This window comes from Neophocaena asiaeorientalis, unplaced genomic scaffold, assembly GCF_003031525.2.
Source record: "Neophocaena asiaeorientalis asiaeorientalis breed wild unplaced genomic scaffold, Neophocaena_asiaeorientalis_V1.1 scaffold7, whole genome shotgun sequence".
NCBI lineage: Eukaryota > Metazoa > Chordata > Mammalia > Artiodactyla > Phocoenidae > Neophocaena > Neophocaena asiaeorientalis.
Genome location: NW_020185337.1, coordinates 5,656,588 through 5,680,107, shown reverse-complemented (window position 1 = coordinate 5,680,107; position 23,520 = coordinate 5,656,588). Strand labels below are relative to the sequence as shown.

Below are 23,520 nucleotides of genomic sequence, written 5' to 3'. Positions count from 1 at the left end.
CAACCAAAAGACAGAGACTGGCTGAATGGATACAAAAAAGACACAGACTGGCTGAAGGGATACAAAAATAAAACCCGTATATATACTGTCAACTAGAGACCCACTTCAGACCTAGGGACACATACAGACTGAAAGTGATGGGACGGAAAAAGATTAAAATAACTAGAAACAAATGACAATGAAAACACAATGGCCCAAAACCAATGGGATGCAGCAAAAGCAGTTCTAAGAGGGAAGTTTAGAGCAATCCAATCCTACCTCAAGAAACAAGAAACATCTCAAATAAACAACCTAAACTTATACCTAAAGCAATTACAGAAAGAAGGACAAAAAACCCCAAAGTTGAGCTGAAGGAAAGAAATCATAAAGATCAGATCAGGAATAAATGAAAAAGAAATGAAGGAAACAATAGCAAAGATCAATAAATTAAAAGCTGGTTCTTTGAGAAGATAAGCAAAATAGATAAACCATTAGCTAGACTCATCAAGAAAGAAAGGGAGAAGACTCAAATCAGCAGAATTAGAAATGAAACTGGGGAAGTAACAACTGACACTGCAGAAATACAAACGATCATGAGAGACTACTACAAGCAGCTATATGCCAATGAAATGGACAACCTTGAAGAAATGGACACATTCTTAGGAAAATCTTCTCAAACTCTTCCAAAAAATAGCAGGGTGAGGAACACTCCCAAACTCATTCTACGAGGCCACCACCACCCTGATACCAAAACCAGACAAAGATGTCCCAAAAACGAAACCTACAGGCTAATATCACTGATGAACATAGATGCAAAAATCCTCAACAAAATACTAGCAAACAGAATCCAACAGCACATTAAAAGGATCATACACCATGATCAAGTGGGGTTTATCCCAGGAATGCAAGGATTCTTCAACAAATCCAAATCAATCAATGATACACCATATTAACAAACTGAAGGAGAAAAACCATATGGTCATCTCAATAGAGGCAGAGAAAGCTTTCGACAAAATTCAACACCCATTTATGATAAAAGCTCTCCAGAAGGTAGGCATAGAGGGAACTTACCTCAACATAATAAAGGCCACATGTAACAAACCCACAGCCAACATCGTTCTCAATGGTGAAAAACTGAAAGCATTTCCACTAAGATCAGGAACAAGACAAGGTTGCCCACTCTCACCACTATTATTCAACATAGTTTTGGAAGTTTTAGCCACAGCAATCAAAGAAGAAAAAGAAATAAAAGGAATCCAAATCAGAAAAGAAGAAGTAAAACTGTCACTGTCTGCAGATGACATGATACTATACATAGAGAATCCTAAAGATGCTACCAGAAAACTACTAGAACTAATCAATGAATTTGCTAAAATAGTAGGATATAAAATTATTGCACAGAAATCTCTTTCATTTCTATACACTAATGATGAAAAATCTGAAAGAGAAATTAAGGAAACACTCCCATTTACCATTTACCATATGACCCAGCATTCCCACTACTGGGCATATACACTTAGAGAACCATATTTCAAAAAGAGTCATGTACCCCAATGTTCATTGCAGCTCTATTTACAATAGCCAGGACATGAAAGCAACCTAAGTGTCCATCCACAGATGAATGGATAAAGAAGATATGGCACATATACACAATGGAATATTACTCAGCCATATAAAGAAATGAAATTGAGTTATTTGCAGTGAGGTGGATGGACCTAGAATCTGTTATACAGAGTGAAGTAAGTCAGAAAGAGAAAAACAAATACCGTATGCTAACACATATATATGGAATCTAAAAAAAACCCAAAAACCTGGTCATGAAGAACCTAGGGGAAAGACAGGAATAAAGATACAGACGTAGAGAATGGACTTGAGGACACAGGGAGGGGGAAGGGTAAGCTGGGACGATGTGAGAGAGTGGCATGGACATATATACACTGCTAAATGTAAAGTAGATAGCTAGTGGGAAGCAGCCACAAAGCACAGGGAGATCAGCTCCACGTTTTGTGACCACCTGGAGGGGTGGGATAGTGAGGGTGGGAGGGAGATGCAAGAGGGAGGAGATATGGGGATATATGTATATGTATAGCTGATTCACTTTGTTATAAAGCAGAAACTAACACACCATTGTAAAGCAATTGTACTCCAATAAAGATGTTTTAAAAAATAATGAAAAAAAATGATCCACCAACGTCCACGTTGTAATGAACTTGCCCCATAATTAATAATGCAAAGTAGTTTTGTTTATATTATTAACCTTCTGAGTAATTAACAAACTGATAATTCCTAAGTATGCTGGCTGCCAAAGAATCTCTCTGTACTTAATTTCATTTTGGCTTTAAAAGTATTTTATTTGAAATAAAATATAAAAGCAGCAGTAAAATTTTCTAACTATAAAATCACACGGACGTGTGCTTATGCCACTGTAATATTTTGAAGCAAGGTAACTGTGTAATAAAAAGACCTAAGTACTCTGCTACCTAAGATATTTCAAACTAAGTATCAGAATACAGTTCAGTGAACAAATTGCTAGTGAATAGATGACAGGTAGAGTTTTATTACAGCTTTTGGTAACAAATATTAAGATATTTCCTGCTTTATTAAAACCTAGTTTCTTATTGTGAATATCTAAGTATCTCAACTTATTTCTTTATAGTACTTATGGATGAGCTCCAAATACATTCTTTATTCTCTAATTTTGCACTGCTCAAATATGTGCTTAATTTTGTGGGAAAAAGGACGGCAGAACTGAACAATGGCACAAAACAAAACAAAAAACAAAATGTAAAACGCAGTTCTATAGACTTATGCCCCAACATTTTCACATAAATATTTCAATAACTATATTCAGTAATTTGCTCCTTAATTTATATCACTTTTTATTACCTGTAAAATTTACTATCAGACATATATATATGCATAAATATAAAATATATAAATATACACACACACACATATATATGTGAGAGATATATCTGATGTAGCTTATAAATCAGAAAACTAAATCTTTATTAAAGTCTTTTACATGGTTAAGAATTCTACAAAATTTCTGTTGGACTCAATTGAGATTTCTAATTATAAGTTCCTTATTTTTGACTTTTGGTATTTTCTAGTGGCACTGAAATTAATGTCCTAGCATGAGCAGCAGGACACACTTGAGTGCAATCAGGGCAGCGAGGCAGGTGTCGGCCAGGCCACCTTGGCAATCAGTTTTCTTGGCGCAGACAATCTCAAAATCACTCTCACATTCCCACACTGTGCTTTATTCTTCCATTGACCTCTATGTCTGACCTCTCCCGAAGAATTATAATCAAGAAATTATTACTGTTGCTTTTCTTTGTAACTTGCATACTTACAATCAGGAGGCATCTTTTCCATAAATACTGTGTAATATTCTTTTAGAAGTTCAAAATTTTCCTGATTAATACTTTCTTGCAAAGAGACATCTCCAAACCTAAACATAGAAAAAAGAGAATAGTTATGGGTTACAAAATAGCACCCGAAAGTTACTTTTTTTAATCTTTCTTTTTTAAATAGGTGGCAATAGTTTTGTAAGGAAGGAGTCTCTGTTTTCTAAGCAACATTGTGCAAAGGTGATTTCAACTATATTCCAGTCTCCACTGGCCCTGACTCCACCAATCCCTATTGACATACCAAAATATTCTCACAGTCATCAAATGTGAACCTAAATGAAATATGAAATCTAAAACACCAACCCCGTGCCTCTGCATAATTGATACTCAGTTAATGTTAGTCTCCCTACCTCTGCAGGGCTATATCTCTAAAGACCTAAAAACTCTTCCTTCTCTCTTTTTATCCCTCCTATATTCCTCTTCACCAATGACAGCTTGCGGAGAGGTCCAGAGGACCAGGACTGAACACTGGGCTGCACACAGTCTTAAACACACTGTCAACTGCTGTAGGCACATGTAGAGTACTCCAGTCTCCCAGGGACTGGTTCACTTCTGTGGCCCTTTCTTTCTGCCCACACCATGAAGGATGCCAGCCTCTGTACTGGTGCTCTTCTGCCACCTTCTTCAGGTAAAACTTTCTACCTGTATATCACTGACCTTGTGTTTTCTTTAAGCCCTTCTCAGGTTTAAACTTAAAATCCTCTTGTCTCTCTATAAAAGGATGCCATGCAAATGGCTTCCAATATGTATCCTCATCCAAATATCTCCATTCAAATCTGTATTTCTAGATGTCAACTTAAAATTTCAAAGTGAATTAACCCACACCACTTCAAATGCAACCTAACCAAAAACTGAAACCACCTCCTCCTTTTGTTTAGAAATAGGTGTGTTTCTAATATTCTGACATTAATTCAGCTTCAAAATCTAGGCACCCTTTTGGATTTCCTCGGTTTTCCACACTCCATCCACTATTCACTGATATATTCACATCTCTGGTATCCTTTCCTTCTTTTTCTTTACCACTGCCATTTTAGGTATTTAGTAATATTCAGTCTCGACTGGATATAAAGCCTCCCAAATATGAGAAGTGCTATGCCTCCAGGCTCCTTCCCTTCCAATCTATCCCTTACATCATGGTCAGATCATTCATTCATTCAACAAATATTTATTTAACATCAGCCATGTGCCAGATGCTCCATGGGCAATGAATGAAATGTTGGAGAAGTTAGTCTATCACCCGTTTCATCATATCCGCTCACTAAACTTCACTGCATCTCCTCTCTGTGTAAGAACAAAGTCCAGTCTCTTTAGTTTAGCATCTAATGTCTCCACAAAGGCCTCCGAAACCCTTTGTTTGTGGGAATGGAATTACACCCTTCTACTTTACCAGCAGGATTTTGATGCCTTTGGGACTTTTAACATGCTATTCCTCCTCTGACTAGGAAGCCTTACCTTCCTTATCAGCTTGATTAATTCTGATTTGTCCTTCAAAGCCCTGTGGAAGGTGCATGTATACTATGAAACATTCCTGACAAAGTGTTCTCCCATCTGTGAATCACTTTCTTTCCTCCATGAATCCTGTCCCTTCTACATCTTTGCTTATTGTATGAATCAAACTGTAGTGTATCATTTGTTGAACCGTCTTCCTTAAAGGATGGTAGGTCCTTTCAGGATGCAGATCATGTCAGTTCTTGTTACACTGCCTGTTCCCTGTGTCCCACAGCTTGGCAGAGTAATGCCTGGTGCAGACTCAATGTTCAATAACTTTACTGAGTTAAACTTGGAGGACAGGAATACGAACCCAGGAAAATCTATAGGAGAGTTAGCTTGAACTCTGAAATACACTCTTCTACCTTTTTCAGACATTATAAACACCTGGTATTTAAAAAAATGTTATCCTTGCTGGAGTAATACTAGTGTTACAGACTAAATGTTTGTGTCCCCCCAAAGATCATATGTTGAAGCCCTAACCCTCAGTGTGCTTGTGTTTGAAGATGGAACCTCTGAAGAAGTCATTAAGATTATGAGGGTGGGGCCCTGAACCAGTAGGATTAGTGTCCTTGTGAAAAGAGTCATCAAAGAGCTGGTTCTCTCTCTCTACACACACAAAGAAGAGGTCATGTGAGCACACAGCAAGAAAGCTGAAGACAATTCTCACCAGAAACCAAATTGGCCAGAACCTGGGACTTCTCAACCTCTAAAACTGTGAGAAATAAATTTCTGTTGTTTAAGCCACACAACCTGTGGTAGTTTGTTATGGTAGCCCAAGCAGATTAATTAGTACTTACTTATTTACAAATGGATATACATTACATAAGTTTTGGCTATGAATACATATATAGTAACATATTATACCTGGATTACATAGCATACCTAACATGTGAATGTTGATGGAAAAAGCTCAAAATTCAGAATCAGAAAAATGAAGCTCAGAGAACAAAGTGATTTGCTCAAAGTAGTAGTTGGTTGATATCCGAGGGCCAGCCTTCCTGCTTCCCTTTGCGTTTCTCTCTATTTTGCAGTTTGTGTCTCCTTTTCAAATCCTATGTATCTTAAACAGCATCCAGGTATGAAAAAATACTTTTTTTTTTTTTTTTGCGGTATGTGGGCCTCTCACTGTTGTGGTCTCTCCCGTTGCAGAGCACAGGCGGCTCAGCGGCCATGGCTCATGGGCCCAGCCGCTCCGCGGCATGTGGGATCTTCCCAGACCAGGGCACGAACCTGTGTCCCCTGCATTGGCAGGCAGACTCTCAACCACTGCGACACCAGGGAAGCCCGAAAAAATATATTTTTATAGGCAAGACAGATGAGAGAGAAGGAGAGGGGCATTTAAGAAAAAATAAAGTGACTAACATCTAAAATAGTAACAATGACATGTAAATTAACCTAATCTAGAAGGCTTGAAAGTACAATGCTAACTATTCCTTGAAAAGTCTGTAAATGGAGAGTCTCACATCTCTCTCAAGACTACACTCACAGGCCTTAACTTAGTATTTAAACTCCACTCTGTACTCTAGTGTACCAAAGAAGAGACAATTAATTTAGAGTGCTGTTTTTCCCCCCAATTGTTCATTAATATCATTTACCTCCCAAATTTTATAATTTATGTTCATAAATATCATTCTCCTCAACCTGTGAACTTGCTGTGAGACAACATATAAAGATGACTGGAATATAATCTGATCTTACATAATTATTTGCAAAAGTGCTTAATTATTGAAGAATCAACTTTTTGTACAATACAGTGAAAAAAATTATATTCTGATTTAAGCATACTATAAGACAAGAGACTAATAGCTTCCACACAGTTTGAGATTAAACATGCAATACAAAACTGGCATAGAATTTTGTAACTGGCAAGTGAGAATTATGAAAATCTATGTTGTCCAGAAAATCTTTTGGATGAAAGGGAGAGACAGAGAAATCGTTGAAAATAGTAGCTAAAAACAGGCACCTTCATCATCATTGAAATTGAAGACAGCTATAAATGTAGTGTTAGGTTTAGTTTAGTAAAAAACATTAATAAAGGATTAAAACATACATAACAAGTCATGGCAAAGAATATGCCAGCTACCTATGGGGGAAGGAAACATTTAGAGAGTGAATTATTGACAAGGAAGCATTTTAAAATAGTCTTCAAAAGTTTTGCTTTGGGGGAAATTTTCCAGCAAGGCTTTACAGCAAGACACTAACTTCTGGGCTTCGCTGGTGGCGCAGTGGTTGAGAATCCACCTGCCGATGCAGGGGACACGGGTTTGGTCCCCAAAAAAAAAAAAAAAAAAAAAAAAAGCCACTAACTTCTTTCTCTGAGAAGTTTTAGAGAATCTTTTAAAAATATGTTCTGTGAATCTTAACTCTTATCCACGTTTTCGATAATCTCTACATGGGAATCATGTAAGATGCAAAAGTAATTCCTTTGTCTGCTCAAAGTGTTTTTGACAGTTGCTTATGCGATCACATACAATCATCTGTCATTTAACTGAGAAAATTATTATGAAAAGATGTGTTGTCATCCTCCAATAACAATTATTTTAGTAAATAGATTTTAAAAATTATTTAAATAAATTTTTAAAATTAAAAAAAGTTTTTTGAATAAATTAAAAAAATTATTTTAGTAAATAAAACAAAAGGAAAAAATAGCGTGTTCTATTAGGTCCAGAAAATTTGGACACAATTAGCAGAGTATACAATGTTGAAATATATGTAAGCACAAAAAAATTCTAAAATTTGATACACACATGTAGGTATTTGGAAACATGAAGAAAGTTAATCCATGTGAATATTTTGGTATTGACACCAATATTTTCCTTGTTATTTTGCCATATTTAAATTTGATGTGGGCCAGGAATCCTTAAATATGAATAATTCTGCTTGCCATATCAAATAACTTTGTACTGATGAAAAGGAAAATGTTACCCATGAATCTAATTTCTATGTACAGGAACACGTGGAACTATTTAGCATATCCATAACAATTATATAAAAAAATCAAGTACCGACCTTATAACTGAAGCTTACCTCTCAGCAAGAGTTTGCTGTTCATTGATTCCAACATTAAAAAGTACTGGATACACATGAAGCAATTGTCCTTCTTTAATCTGTAGAGGCAGGGACTCAAACATTCTGCCTGGGAGCTTCACCTCCACCACATAATGTTCACTGGAGAAAGAGGAAGGCAAAGAGAAGCAGCCTTGCTTTATTTCATTCAATTTTATGTTACTTTAGATTCACAGGAAACCAACAATAAAACAGCTGGAATATAGCAGTGATTTAGGTTTTTGGCTTCTATCTGCTTATTTTCTTTTATTAATTCATTTGATAATCATTTCATTCACTATTAATTCATTTGATAATCATTTCAAATCACTATTAAATTACTTGGCATAAAGAGTCATTTACACTTATCTCCATTACTCTGAGGTTTTATAGGAAAGGAAGAATATTTAGTGCATCTTTGTATAAAAGGGCCATGTGCATAAGAGCTTCAATATTTGTTTTCTTGATTTAATTATTTAAAAACACAGTCTCAAGAATAAGAAAAGCAATTTAATGATGGATTTTTTAATATAGTGAAACGAATGAACCAAATCGTTTATACATTTTTTAGCATGGCCTAATTGTTATTATAGATGAACCTCCGTTTGTGATGACCTGATGGAAATGTAATGATTTCATTATTTAAGATGTAACCTTTAGGCTTTCCTGATCATTTTGCAACATTAACATATCACCAGAGCATTTTTTCTTTGGAAATTTCCATTAAAAATTATCCCTAAAGTTTAGTGTTGAAAATTCAAATTAGGATTCACAGAATAGGGTCAATAAGAATAGCTGCTTGTAGATTCTGAAACTTGATATCTTCTGATCCAGTGTGAATTGATTAAAGAAATGTCAAGTTTCACCTGGAATTTAGGAAAATCCATGTGTTTCCTGAACTATATAGAGTGCTGGTGTTGTAATATGTGTATGGGGTAACGAAGAACAGGACAATTAGAGAGTCTCTGTGAAAATCTTTTCAGTTTCTCTAGTATAATAATACTGCTACGTACTCTGGATACTTGACAGTGAGACTTGTTTCTTACCTCAGCTTTGAACTAGAGAATCTGGAAATACCATCAATCCTGCAAGCAGGGATGTTAGCACTACCCTCAGAGGATGGACACTTTATTTTTCTTTCCTAAATTGCTCTCAGTGTCCTTTACAATAGCCTGGCTAACAGAAGGCTGATGTTTATTTCAAAATTTTCAGGAATATGAGAAGATTCAATGAGCCAAGCCTGCATTTAAAGATTTCTCTGAAGGTAAAACATTATACACATTCTTTATGATAACTTTTTTTTTAAATTGAAGTATAGCTGATATACAATGTTGTGTTTCAGGTGTACAGCAAAGTGATTATTCTTTTTCAGATTTTTTCCATTATAGGTTATTACAAGATACTGAATAGTTCCCTGTGCTATACAGTAGGTCAATGTCATTTATATAGTAGTGTGTATCTGTTAATTCCATACTCCCAATTTACCCCCCACCCCTTTCCCGTTTGGTAATTGTAAGGTTGTTTTCTATGTCTGTGAGTCTATTTCTGTTTTGTAAATAAGTTCATTTGTATCATTTTTTTTGATTCCACATATAAGTGATATTATGTGATATTTGTCTTTGTCTGACTTACTTCACTTAGTATGATCATTTCTACGTCCATCCATGTTGCTGCAAATAGCATTATTTCATTCTTTTTTATGGCTAATATTCCATCGTATATATGTACCACATCTTCCTTATTCATTCATCTGCCAATGGGCATTTAGGTTGCTTCCATGTCTTGGTTGTTGTAAATAGTGCTGCTGTGAACATTGGGGTGCATGTGTCTTTTTGAATTAGGGGTTTCATTTTTTTCCAGAGATATGCTCAGGAGTGGGCTTGCTGGATCATATGAAAACTCTTCTTTTAGTTTTTTAAGGAACCTCCATACTGTTCTCCATAGTGGCTGCACCAATTTATATTCCCACAAACAGTGTAGGAGGGTTCCCTTTTCTCCACACCCTCTCTAGCATTTATTATTTGTAGACTTTTTGATGATGGCCATTCTGACTGGTTGTGAGGTGACACCTCATTGCAGTTTTGATCTACATCTCTCTAATAATTAGCAATGCTGAGCATCTTTTCATGTACCTGCTGGCCATCTGTATGTCTTCTCTGGAGAAATGTCTATTTAGGTCTACTGCCCATTTTTTGATTGTTTTTTTTTGATATTGAGCTGTACGAACTGTATATTTTGGAAATTAATCCCTTCTCAGTTTCATCATTTGCAAATATTTTCTCCCATTCTGTTTGTTGTCTTTTTGTTTTGTTTATGGTTTCCTTTGCTGTGCAAAAGCCTTTAAGTTTAATTAGGTCCCATTTGTTTATTTTTGCTTTTGTTTTCATTACTCTAAGGGACGGATCCAAAAAAATATTGCAATTTATGTCAACAGTGTTCTGCCCTATGTTTTCCTCTAGGAGTTTTATAGTATCCAGTCTTACATTTAGGTCTTTAATCCATTTTGAGTTTATTTTTGTAAACTCAACGAATGTTCTAATTTCATTCGTTTACATGCAGCTGCCCAATTTTCCCAGCACCACTTATTAAACAGACTACCTTTTCTCCATTCTATATTCTTGCCTCCTTTGTAGTAGTTGTAATGACCATAAGTCTGTAGGTTTATTTCTGGACTTTCTATATGATAACATTTTGTCATCTCTATTAAAATATAATTGACATAGGGCTTCCCTGGTGGCGCAGTGGTTGATTAATAATAATAATAATAATTAAGAAAAATGGTGGTATGTGCCCCAACATAGGAATATACCTTTTATAAAATGTTGCTGCTTTTAATACCAAGAATTTAATACCAAGTCATCTCAAGAATTATGACACTATTAACCAAATGATTCCAGCAAAAATAAAAACATCCAGACCTTTAGATTAGATAGTAATAAAGAGAAAAATTTTTTCTCATGCCTGCTATTATTTTGAATTTCTCATATTTCATAGGGGAGCCTTACCCTACTTACCTCATTTTAGTACAATTTACGAACATTCATGAGACTTTTATGAGTTTTTCAGGATCTTCCCCTGTCATGTCACCTACATTTATTTTTCACCAAAAAGGCAAAGAGAACAAAAGAAACATTTCCAACCAAACTTTAATTCTCCTTGGCTCCTTTGTCAGGGGTTAATTAAAAATATCTAACAAAGCTTGGTCTTAGGAAATGAACACCACTTACCGCCTTCCTGTTATAACTGGCAAGACATCATTGGATGTAGCTTCAGTTATTTTAAAAGCGACTTTCTTCAAATCTGAAATACCAACGGCCATGTCCTCCAGCATTCCAATTTCCTCACCTAAACAAGGGCAAAGGAGCCTAGTTACAAACATACTATTTGAAGAAAGTCACTTTGTACTCCACCTCCCTGCTGGAATTTGTTCTAACAGTTTAGTGAATGAGTTTCTGAAGGCAGCGAATCCATTCTCAATACGTTTTCCTGAGTCTGAAGGTTTTCACCAGTGAAACAAGAACCATTTAAATAGACTCCAGCTGTCCACATACCCTTTGAGGGAAGGAAAGAGGAATGCCTTTGCTGGAAGGTTAGAGAGAAGTTTTAATCCTTCTATGGCACAAAGTATCATGCAGATCTCTTTCCCTTGGCAGGACTGACATTTGATTTCTAGAAATAATAGAGATGGCTGAACTGAAGGTCACTGACCCAAGCTCATGCTAGCTTTATATCTTAATACACTGACAAATAAAACCTAAGAAGGAGGTAATTAAATAAGATTCTAGATCAGTCCTGCACAACAGAAATATAACGTGAGCCACATATATAATTTTAAATTTCTTGGTAATCATCTTTTTAAAGAGTAAAATTTTAAAAGGTGAAATTAACTTTAATAATCTGTTTTCCTTTAGCCTGATAGTTCCAAAATAACATTTCAGCTGTAAATCAATATACTATGATTAATTATTCATTAATTATTAATATAAAACTCTTTTTTCACTAGTCTTTGAAACCTGGTGTGCACGTTGAGTACTTATTGATTTGGACTAGATACATTTCAAGTGCTCAATTGCCATACCAACCTATGTATTGAACAGGGCAGCTCTAGACAGTACAGAGTTGGGACTTTAAAAATCTAGTCATTGAAACTAGGTTGGCAAAAGCCTTTATTTAAAAAGCCAGATGGCTGCTCAGGACTCCACTGTGAAATAATCTATAATTCCATTTTCAAAACATAATGAGAAAAAAAAATGTCATGAAGAACCTAGGGGTAAGACAGGAATAAAGACACAGACCTACTAGAGAATGGACTTGAGGATATGGGGAGGGGGAAGGGTGACTTGAGGATATGGGGAGGGGGAAGGGTGAGCTGTGACAAAGCGAGAGAGAGGCATGGACATATGTACACTGCCAAACGTGGGGTAGATAGCTGGTGGGAAGCGGCCGCGTGGCACAGGGAGATCAGCTCGGTGCTTTGTAACCCCCTGGAGGGGTGGGATAGGGAGGGTGGGAGGGAGGGAGACGCAAGAGGGAAGAGATATGGGAACATATGTATATGTATAGTCGATTCACTTTGTTGTGAAGCAGAGGCTAACGCACCATTGTGAAGCAATTATACCCCAATAAAGATGTTAAAAAAATAAAATAAAATAAATCTTGAAGACTAAGAAAACAAAAAACAAAAAACATAATGAGAGTAAAAGCACAGTGACAAGGAAAATGAATACAAAGAACTAAAAATTACATTCTTTCTCTAATGCTTGATGCAAGAAAGGTTTACTACTCATTTTTATATTTAACTGAAGAATCTATGGATCACATATCTTTATGAATAGGAATATTATTTTAACATGGACTAAAGCAATACTTACTATATGTACTTAGCAGTCCTTCATATTGTACTATCAATCCCACCGTGTGAAGCTGCTCAAGGAAGCCAGGGTCATACAAACTTGTGTGCAATTTGATGATAAAACCGCAGACCAATCCAGCAAGCTAAAAAAAAAATCATTGAAGAAATTACTGGGGTCAGCAAACTTTAATTTAAAAATATATGTCTTTGAGACATCACAGACATAATTAGAAATTTTCAAGTATATGTAACAAAATTATAACTATTTATATATCCATTTTGAAATGCGTTGACTGCATGTACTCTAGTATGGCTTGGGGAAGGCAGCATTGTGAAATGGGAACAACCATGGACTCGGAATCTGCAAATCCTGTCCCTCCCATTTCTAAGCAGTAAAACCATAAAAAGTTATTTAACACTTCCAAATCTTTCTGTTCTTATTTTTTTGCACACGGAAAATAGAGATAATAGTTCTCATTTTGCAGAGTCGTTGAAAGGACACAATGGAGAAATGTGTATAAGGCAGAGCACAACGCCTGACACTTAGCTCCGTTTGCTACTGGGTCGTGCATGAAATCGGGAATATTTTGGGTAAAACATTCCCTTTGTCTGGAAGGTTTAGAAGGAGAGGCTTCTGTCTCTTTCCTTCCACGTGTCTGTCTATAAAACTCAATCATGGTGGTGGAGGCAGGAGGGGAGAAGGAACACAGCCATTGTGATGGAGGCCAACCTTGGTGTCACGGGCTAGGGTTGGGTGTAGGCAAAGGAGGTGGTCCTGTCAAACTTCCCATTCAAGACTATGGCCTGGTGAACTTATTTTATAAACACCAAAAAAGAGATCATTATGAAGTCCCGTCCTGGGATTCATGAGGGACCTGTATAAATAAGGGGTTGCAAACAGATCCCTTTTGCCGGTCCTGGCTGCCATCCACACTGTGCACGGTGTGGAGAGCCCACGGCATAATATGAGGACAGGACGGGGGACCTTTCCTTCACAGACTTACTGTGCTGTGAAACAGCATGGACATTTCAGAGACTTGGCCACCTCTTTGCTGAAATAAATACTTCAGGTCTCAGACACTGTTTCCATTCGGCTTGTATTTATTATGAGTAAGCAAAACTGGGTACTAAACTTTAAGAAAAGAATCCCTTTAAAAAGAAAACTGCCAAAGGACCTATGGTATAGCACAGGAAACTCTGCTCAAAATTATGTAACAACCTCAATGGGAAAAGAATTTGCAAAAGAATAAATATATGTGTATGTATAACTGAATCACTTTGCTGCACACCTGAAACTATCACAACATTGTTAATCAACTATATGTCAATATAAAATAAAAGGATTCAGGAAAAAATAAAACTGTCAAAAAAAGATATCTATCTTCACCAAGGATACTATTTGACAACCCATCACTGTGCTGGGCTCACAAGATCAAGAGGCACCTACTGCTTGGCTGAAGACGACGTCTCTTCTTAGCGTCAGCATCAAACATTGGGGAAGGCTGTAGGCAAGCTCCTGAAGGAGCACGAACGTCAGGGACTGCTTGGCTCGATTCACCACTTCTCCCATGCAGTCCTTCAGGGTAAGGATGAGGGGATACAACTGTTCATACCAGTCCTCTGCGGGGTGGATGGGGCATAAGAACAGTGGGATAGATGAAGGAAGGTCTTGGAAGATAGAACCAATTTGTATATTTTTTCAGTGAAGTTCTACACATTATTAAGGAGTCACAAAGATTAGATTTAAAGATCTCCGATTCCAATTTCTCCTCTGAACTCCAGGTGTCTATTACCAGCCACCCACTTGGGTGTATCTAACTCATCTATAGTAGAAGTCTTCTCTTCTCTACTCATCTCTAATCTGTGCATTGCCTGTATCTTAGCGGATGGTGCCACCAAACTCTTCCTATGCTGGAAACAATTTCTTGGACTTCTTCTACAGTCTCCACATTTACTGGGTCATTAAATCAGTTCTACCACCACAGTAAGCCATCAAACACTCATCTTCCTCCTTGCCCTCTCCCATCATCATTTATCCATCTCCTTCGGACCACTTTCTATTCCGCTCCATAACTGACCCCTCTTCCTCCAGTCATATTCTACTCGAATCCTTTCTCAACAGAGTTGCTAGAGGGGGCTTTCTAATCAGTTTGAATCTCATCACTCACTCTTTCACTTCCTTAACTTAAACTATTTTAAACACACCAAAACATTCAGAACAAAGTCCCAAAGCATGACAGACCCTGCATTATCTGACCTCTGCCTACATGTTCAGTCTCATCGCTCAGAACTTTTTCACTTGAAGCCTTGAGTCCAGCTGAGCTGAATAACATGGATTTCCCCAAACCTGTTGTCTCTCATCTCAGTGTCTTTCCAAATCCTATCTCCAATCCTGGAGCACATACATATCTTCCTGACAAACACTTTATCTTCTCTGCAGACTCAACAGGGTTTCTCTCTTCCAGGAAGTCTTCTTGATTTTCCCCTTAATCCCCTCCTCCCCCCATCCCTGTTTACTAAAAGTTTGCATCACAGCTCCTTGCTCTTACTGTTCTAGAGTGATCCATGCTGTTCTGCAAGAAAGGGAGCTCACTGAGGGTGAGAAATTTCTGCTTTAATCACTGAATCTCCAGAAGCTAGCATAGCAGATATTCAGTTTTTAATTGAACAAGTAAAGTTATAATAAATATAACAAAAGTCTTTTAAGATATAGACATGTAAGAGACAATCAAGTTTTTGACAATATTTGGAATTCAAATAGCTTTCCTTCAAATCAGGATACAAAATTGAAACCATCTGTGCTTTTTGTATGTCTAGAAATTTAACATGTTTCAATTATATAATTATGATTTTGGCATGTGAAATAGAAACAAGTTATATCCTATTTCAGTTTATTTGGAAATCAAACCCCTGACAAATGTCAAACATTATAAATTCCAGACTGTGTGCTATTCCATTAATATATAAATAAAGTAACAGTAGTGGGAAAAATACAAATATGATTTAAAAGAAACAAGCGAATGCTGAAAAATTAATTATGAATCAAGATCTAAAATGGTATGACCAGGGCTTCCCTGTTGGCGCAGTGGTTTAGAGTCCACCTGCTGATGCAGGGGACACGGGTTCATGCCCCGGTCCAGGAAGATCCCACATGCCATGGAGCAGCTGGGCCCGTGAGCCATGGCCGCTGAGCCTGCATGTCCAGAGCATGTGCTCCGCAACGGGAGAGGCCACAGCGAGAGGCCCGCGTACCACAGAAAGAAAGAAAATAATAATAATAAATAAATAAAAAAATAAAATAAAATGGTATGACCTTCTCAGTTTACAAAAGTGAATGATGTGAAAGGTCAATAATCAGTTAAAACCTTGGAAGAGTTATAGGTAGTGATGAAAAGAATCGTAATCATTATTGTACCATATCTATTATCACTTACTTATTTTATGTTGTGGTGAAATAGATTAGATGAAATAAACCAAAATGGGTGAAAGGATAATTAATGGCCCCAACTCAATAAAAAGATGTGTTCCTGTTAATACTCCATGTAAATGCTTACGTGATGCTATAATGCAAAATACATTAGGAATATTAGGAGTTCTTATTTTAAAATACTGTAGAGTTAAGTGTTATGAGAGGAATAAAAAAACACTAGAGAAAGGGGAATTCAATGAAGGCCTATTAAATCTGTAATCATTTAATAAAGGAATCATTGTGGGCAGCCTAGGATGAAACATGAACCGTGGTTCAAGTACAACAGGCATTCGGTGACTATTGATTTTTATGTCATTAGGAGCTGTAAAAAGGGCAAATGGAGGTACATTAGACTTATTTTCAGAATGAAAGACACATCAGTAGACACCAAGAAGGAATATTCGATATTCCTATTGTTTTCATATTTACATTCTTTTATCTCCCATTCTCTCCTACTCTCTAATTATTGTTCTCAACATGAACGTACACACACACACACACACACACACACACACACACGACGAATATCTCAATAAATTGACCCAGATGTAGATCTTAAAAGACAACAGACTGAAAACCTATTTTGTTTTGTGCTGAGGTCTGCAGAGATCTACTGAAGAATTCTCCAACATAAGATAAAGCCTGTGTGCAGTAGGTGGCGCTGTTTTACCAGGCTGAAGTAGAACTAACTTGGTCACTTACTCCATTCACGTAACAGATTTATATACTCTTCTATATATTTGCACAGTTCCCAAACAGCAGGTACATGTTGTATGGGCACTTTGCATCCTACTCTCCTGTGTCAAGTGGTCAATAACCTGGCCAAAAGTGTAATAGGCTCTTTCTATTAGAAAATGGAAAATTAACTTAAATTTTTTCCCTTGGAAGATACTAAGTGACAGCTCAAATTAAATATAGCTGATGGTTTTCTTGAAGATCTTTAAAAGAGGAATCTTCACAGATTTCTTCATTAGCATCAGGATAATTTCTTTACTCACTTCTAAATCTATCTTCACACTTATCTAACCATTTGACTCAATCAGAAATTACAATGACATTAAAAAAGAGACAGAGAGATCACCTGATTTCTAGTCCTTCTAGAATAAAACTAAGGACCTGGAAAAATAAATAAATACACTGAAATTCTAAATCTAGGAGTGTTGTTAGGTATTTGTCTGACACTAGCACTATTCCAGTGTCTCTGTTTATTGTAATTATATATACTTTTTTATGGCTAAAAGTTAAGGAAAATGACAATATAAGAAAACATTAATGATGAATGAGAAAATTACAAGTTGGTGAGCAAGGTAGAATGGCTTAAAGATATTAATAAGCTTCCTATAAAGAAGCATACTTGAGAAAGCTAAAATTACATTTTTTTTTCTAGAAAAAAAGCAATTTAAGTTCAGCAGATAAAGGAAAACCTCACTGGCAAATGCAAATTGTGATGGCTTCAGGTTTTGTTCCCTGTTAATATTCACTCAGTGTAAATCTCAGGTTCTGAAATAAACACAATGGGGTGTGACAGGCCAAAGAAAGGCCAAAGTAGTCAGTTCATAAACAGCCTTTTTGCTCCAATGAGCATTCCAAATCACTCTCACAAAGGCAAACGAAATGTTTTAGTTTTCTCTTTAAAAATATTTTTGGGGGATTCCCTGGTGGCGCAGCAGTTAAGAATCCGCCTGCCAATGCAAGGGACACGGGTTCAAGCCCTGGTCCGGGAAGATCCCACATGCCGCGGAGCAACTAAAGCCCGTGCACCACAACTACTGAGCCTGCACTCTAGAGCCCACAAGCCACAACTACTGAAGCCCGCATGTCTAGAGCCCGTGCTCCACAACAAGAGAAGCCACCGCAATGAGAAGCGCGCACACTGCAACAAAGAGTAGCCCCCGCTCACTGCAACTAGAGAGAAAGCCCGCGTGCAGCAACAAAGTCCCAATGCAGCCAAAAATAAATAAATTAAAAAATGTGTATTTTTTGGGTAACAACAAAAAAAGCTGTAACTCCTGACGGTCCTGAGACCACTGTCATATCCCTCTCAGCTTCCTGTCTCTCCATACTTACAATTTACATGGGGTTTATTTTGCCCTGATGGGAAAACCATTTTCTGGGAGGGATAAAGATGGTGTTCGTTCTGCATTTTCTAGTCCAAGGAAGAAATCTTGAAATGCACACATCCACTCTTCTGAGTTTAGTTTCCTCACGTTTCAACTGAGATTTTACACACACACACACACACACACACACACACACACACACACTCCTGATATACCCAAGGACGCAGGGTAGCTCAGGGCTCACCACAATATAGTCACCGCACCTACACCTCTCACAGAAGCTAACTGGCCCAGCAGGCACTTAAGTGCCCACATCGTGGATTCTATCCCCTGGGCTCCTCTTAGTGACAGAGGAAAATATGAAGAGAATGTTTTAGCGTCTCTATAAAAACTTGCTGAAACTCCTTAACCCTGAGACCAAGAAGCAGAGTCTTTCCTCAGGAAAGCATTAAAAAGCGTGTGGCTCTGCGGAGCTTTTCCTGAGCTTTGTGAAGTGTGTTGGAAGGCATCCAAGCAGAGCCTGTTTTCCAGCTTCTCCAACGTATTCAAGTGAATTCACTGAAGGATTCAAAGAACGACTGCCGGGCACCCACCTCCTCCACACACCATCTATTTCCTGTACAGGTTGTTCACGTCCTCTGAGCTCAATGGCTCTTAGGTTGCTCAGGAGAAAAAAAAGAAAGAGCCGAATACCAACCAAAGGTAGCAGAGCGTAATGCTTTCTTTCCAATTTCTGAGCCATTTTCTTCTCAGGTGCTTGGTCTCTTTTTCTCATTTAAGATAATGAACTTCACTTCAAGGAAGCTTGTAGCCATTGTTATTTTTGTCATCACCACTTTTTAGACATGGGGGTGGGGGGAAGAAAAGCTCACAGCTTGCATGCCCTTTAAACTTTATGCAAGGAGATAAGAGAAGAAACGAGCCTGGCTCTAAGGATTGCCTAAGTTAAGAAGATGATGAGCTGTGAAGTCATTAGAATGGCCTTTAAGGAGGGTGATCAAATTTTCAAGGTTCTGAGAGGAACAGAGACCCATCCCACAGCTGACAGGGTTTTTATAGGATGCCCAAACCTCAGGTAGCACAGAACTGGCAGTGAGTTCAAGGCTGAGGGCTGGGAGTGGGTATATCATATCCCTGCCCATAGAGTCCTTGTTGGTTTTGAAGAGCCTATGTCCTCTGTCAACCCAGAGATGGCTACCTATGTGCCCCTCTGTCTTTTGGGTACAATTTTACAATGTGAACATCAGCACTGAGGGGTCAACTAATAATAAGTCTTCCTCTCCAGATACCTTCTAGCAGGACTCCTCTGTATACTACACAGGGCCAACTTTGGTCATAGACTCTGGACACCCGGCCATAGGAGGCCTCCAAATATCAGCCGTATCTCTGAGATAGAGGACACAGAAATGAGGCTAATCCAGACAACAGACAAGTAACCAAGGAAAGAAAAGCACCTGCTGAGGCTGGGCTGCCTAGAGTGACTTCCTTGGCCACTCAGAATGACCTCCTCCAAGTCTTCCTAACTCCTTGCCCACCTTTACAATCTGGTCCAGGAATTTAAAAAAACCTGTATTTATCTTTCTTTAAAAAATGCTAACCTGTCTTCCTTATATCAATTTCCCCTCTTTTTTCACTGCCATCGTGAGAAATACATTCGTCCTTCAGAATCCATGGAGGATTGGTTCCAGGAACTCTTGCAAATACCAAAAACCAAGGATGCTCAAGTCCCTTCTATAAAATGTCATAGTACCATCATCCCTCCGTATCCACGGGTTCCACATCTGGGGATTCAACCAACTGTGGATGAGGAACCTGCAGATACAGAGGGCCGACTGTATCCGACAAATAGAGCCTCTTCAATGTGAGGTCCTATGGTTGATACTAATATTAAAACTCATGACCCCTACCATCAAGGAGCTTAAAATACAGAACCCATAAACTAATCTGGAGGAGGTCAGAAGTGGGACTGGAGGGGAGCGGGGAAGGGACTGAGATGACTTTAAGGACGTGGAAAAGGCAGGAATAAAGGGGAAGTAAGTGTTGAGCCTGAAGCCGTAGGAAAAACCAATGGAAAACCAGGTGGGCAGTCACCATGGTAGACACAGGGAATGGAATAAGTAGGTGTGGGGAGAGAAGAAGGAAGGTGCAGAGTATGGGTGGGCAGAGAGCAAAAAGCTAAGAAGCAAGGCCAAATCTAGAAATAATGGGTATCAGGTAGGGCAAGGTTAATGATAAGCCTGGAAGGAAGATCACATATAAATGTTGTGCCTTCCTTTGCACCTAGTAGGAGCAGTCTTAAAGGCTCCAAGGGTATTCACACAAAAGACCAACGTGTATCTTCAAATGTTATCATCGTCGTGTCCAGTGAGCTATGATCCAAGGTAAGTGACTGACCTTGGCACCTTCCAGCTGTGTGAGAAATGAGTGGACTGCTCGACACACTGCTAGGAGAAGAACAAAGGCAACTTTTCTCATGTCAAGGGAACCTTATTTGTTTAAGTCCTGCCAGTCTGAGAACAATGTCATAAAACTTTCCAGTCTTGCTCTTAGAAAAACAGCAAAGGAAATGCATCAACTGATATCCTGCTTAAACTTCTCATTTCATAGCACAAAGTTGAAAGCCTTAAGTAAATTCTGCTAAGACAGTTTCCAGGAACTAAATCCATTAATCAAACAAGTTCTGCATTGGTTGCAGCACAAAAGTTTTGAATCAGAGTTTACAGTGGACCAGGAAGAGTCACATATTCACATTCCTTGAGCTTATTTTGCCTTTTGGCCTAAAAAAATCTGTAACCTCAGGACTCTGACCTACAAACACGCTGAGCTTTTAAGAATAAGTCATTGAGCAACCTAAAATCAGCAATACATCTACATCAGACAGCTCTTGTCATTTAAATTTTGTCCAGTATCTAAGACTGAGAAAAGAGGGGTGGTAGATATTGAGTTGACGAAAGCCTGATTAGAGGGCACCCAGAGGGGAAAAGAAGACACATTATCTACCTGCAGCGAACTAGGTGAGTGTAGAAGTTCAAGGCCAGTAAAGTTCAAGGCCAGTGGAATACAGGGCATCCTTTTAAAAATTATTTCTACAGGGGCTTCCCTGGTGGCGCAGTGGTTGAGAGTCCGCCTGCCGATGCAGGGGACACGGGTTCGTGCCCCGGTCTGGGAAGATCCCACATGCCGCGGAGCGGCTGGGCCCGTGAGCCATGGCCGCTGAACCTGTGCGTCTGGAGCCTGTGCTCCACAACGGGAGAGGCCACAACAGTGAGAGGCCCACGTAACGCAAAAAAAAAAAAAAAATATTGCTACAAATCCAACAAAGCCTCATGTAAACAGGTTCAACTTATAAGTGCTGAGTAAGTAGGCAAGTAACCAAACATAACATAAACAGTACCATTTCTCACTCTATTCCATAATTATATGCCCCACAGTTCCCACATGGGATATATGAATCTTTTTTCTTTGACTATCTCAGTTTCTCTGTGGGAGTGAGTATCATCAGATTTATGAGAACGCTAAATAATATTTCAATTGTAATTATGAATACTTGGCAATTCTTAATTTCTGCATAAGGTACAATTCCATAGTAAACTTTTAAGAGATACCGATGGGATCGATTTTCATGAAGTTATCCCATAATACTGCTAATTTGTGTCTGATAAAACTTAACATTTTGTTCAAAGGGTGATAGCAAAAAATTATCTGTACAGAGTTAAGGTTAGAGATGCTTTTTCCTGGAAAGAACAGAAGCAGTGCAGCATCGTGGTTGAGGGGACAGGCTCTCAACTCAGAGCACCAGGGTTGGAATCCAGACGCTGCCACTACACTTGGTTCTACTCTTTCCATCTACAGTCAAATCTCAACATAACAGCCTGGATGTTAAAATCTAAGTCAAATCAGGTTAATCCTCTGCTCAAAATCCTCCAATTACCTCTTGATTTTCTCAGAGTAATAGCCAAAGTCAATACAAAGACACTGCATAATCCTTCCCCCAACAAGTTACCTCTAAATTCATCTTCTACTCTCTCCTCTTCACTTTCTCTGTTCAAACCAAACCAGCTTCTTTGCTGTTTCCTGATCATGGAAGGCATACTTATGCCTCAAGGTTTTTGCATTAGTTGTGTTCAATGCCTCAAATATCCTTACCCCAGGTATCCACATGGCTCACTTCCTTACCTCCTTGTGTCTTTGTTCAAACATCAACTTCTCAGTGAAGCTCGCACTGACTACAAAACTTCAACAATATTCCAAAACCTTTTTACTTCACTCTATATTTTTCCACAGCATTTGCCACTGTTAACATATTAAGTGATGCCCTTATTTCTTATGTTACTTTTTTATGTCGAGAGACGTAAAAAGAATACAAACTTCAGGATGTCAGGTGTTTTGTATGTTTTGTTCATTATTGTATTCCAGTGTCTAGAATAGTGACTATATAGTAGATGCTCAACTAAAATATGTTGAATGACTGAAAGGAAAGAAAAAAAATCACTTTAAAAATAATGTGAGATGGATTAGAGGATGGGACCTTGAAGATGGCGGAAGAGTAAGACGCGGAGATCACCTTCCTCCCCACAGATACACCAGAAATACATCTACACGTGGAACAACTCCTACAGAACACCTACTGAAGGCTGGCAGAAGACCTCAGACCTCCCAAAAGGCAAGAAACTCCCCACGTAACTGGGTAGGGCAAAAGAAAAAACAGAGACAAAAGAATAGGGACGGCACCTGTACCAGTGGGAGGGAGCTGTGAAGGAGGAAAAGTTTCCACACACTAGGAAGCCCCTTTGCGGGTGGAGACTGCGGGAGGCGGAGAGCTGAGCTTCGGAGCCAAGGAGGAGAGCACAGCAACAGGGGTGCGGAGGGCAAAGCGGGGAGATTCCCGCACAGAGGATCGGTGCCGACCGGCACTCACCAGCTCGAGAGGCTTGTCTGCTCACCCACCGGGGCGGGCGGGGCTGGGAGCTGAGGCTCGGGTTTCGGTTTCCGACGGATCCCAGGGAGAGGACTGGGGTTGGCGGCGTGAACACAGCCTGCAGGGGGTTAGTGCGCCACGGCTAGCCGGGAGGGAGTCTGGGGAAAAGTCTGCACCTGCCGAAGAGGCAGGAGACTTTTTCTTCCCTCTTTGTTTCCTGGTGCGCGAGGAGAGGGGTTTAAGAGCGCTGCTTAAAGGAGCTCCAGAGACGGGCGCGAGCCGCGGCTAAAAGC

The 23,520-nt window shown here is 38.6% G+C and overlaps 1 protein-coding gene across 1 annotated transcript in view; it reads right to left on the bottom strand.

Annotated features, from left to right (window-relative positions):
- INPP4B (inositol polyphosphate-4-phosphatase type II B) overlaps positions 1–23,520 on the bottom strand; it is a 480,337-nt gene that overhangs the window by 64,897 nt on the left and 391,920 nt on the right. Inside the window, exons 18-22 of the mRNA XM_024736048.1 lie at positions 14,228–14,400; positions 12,800–12,923; positions 11,156–11,273; positions 7,911–8,051; positions 3,336–3,433 (exon numbers count right to left, since the gene is read on the bottom strand). Of these exons, the coding sequence (XP_024591816.1) occupies positions 3,336–3,433; positions 7,911–8,051; positions 11,156–11,273; positions 12,800–12,923; positions 14,228–14,400 (654 nt within the window). The remainder of the gene's footprint in view (positions 1–3,335; positions 3,434–7,910; positions 8,052–11,155; positions 11,274–12,799; positions 12,924–14,227; positions 14,401–23,520) is intronic.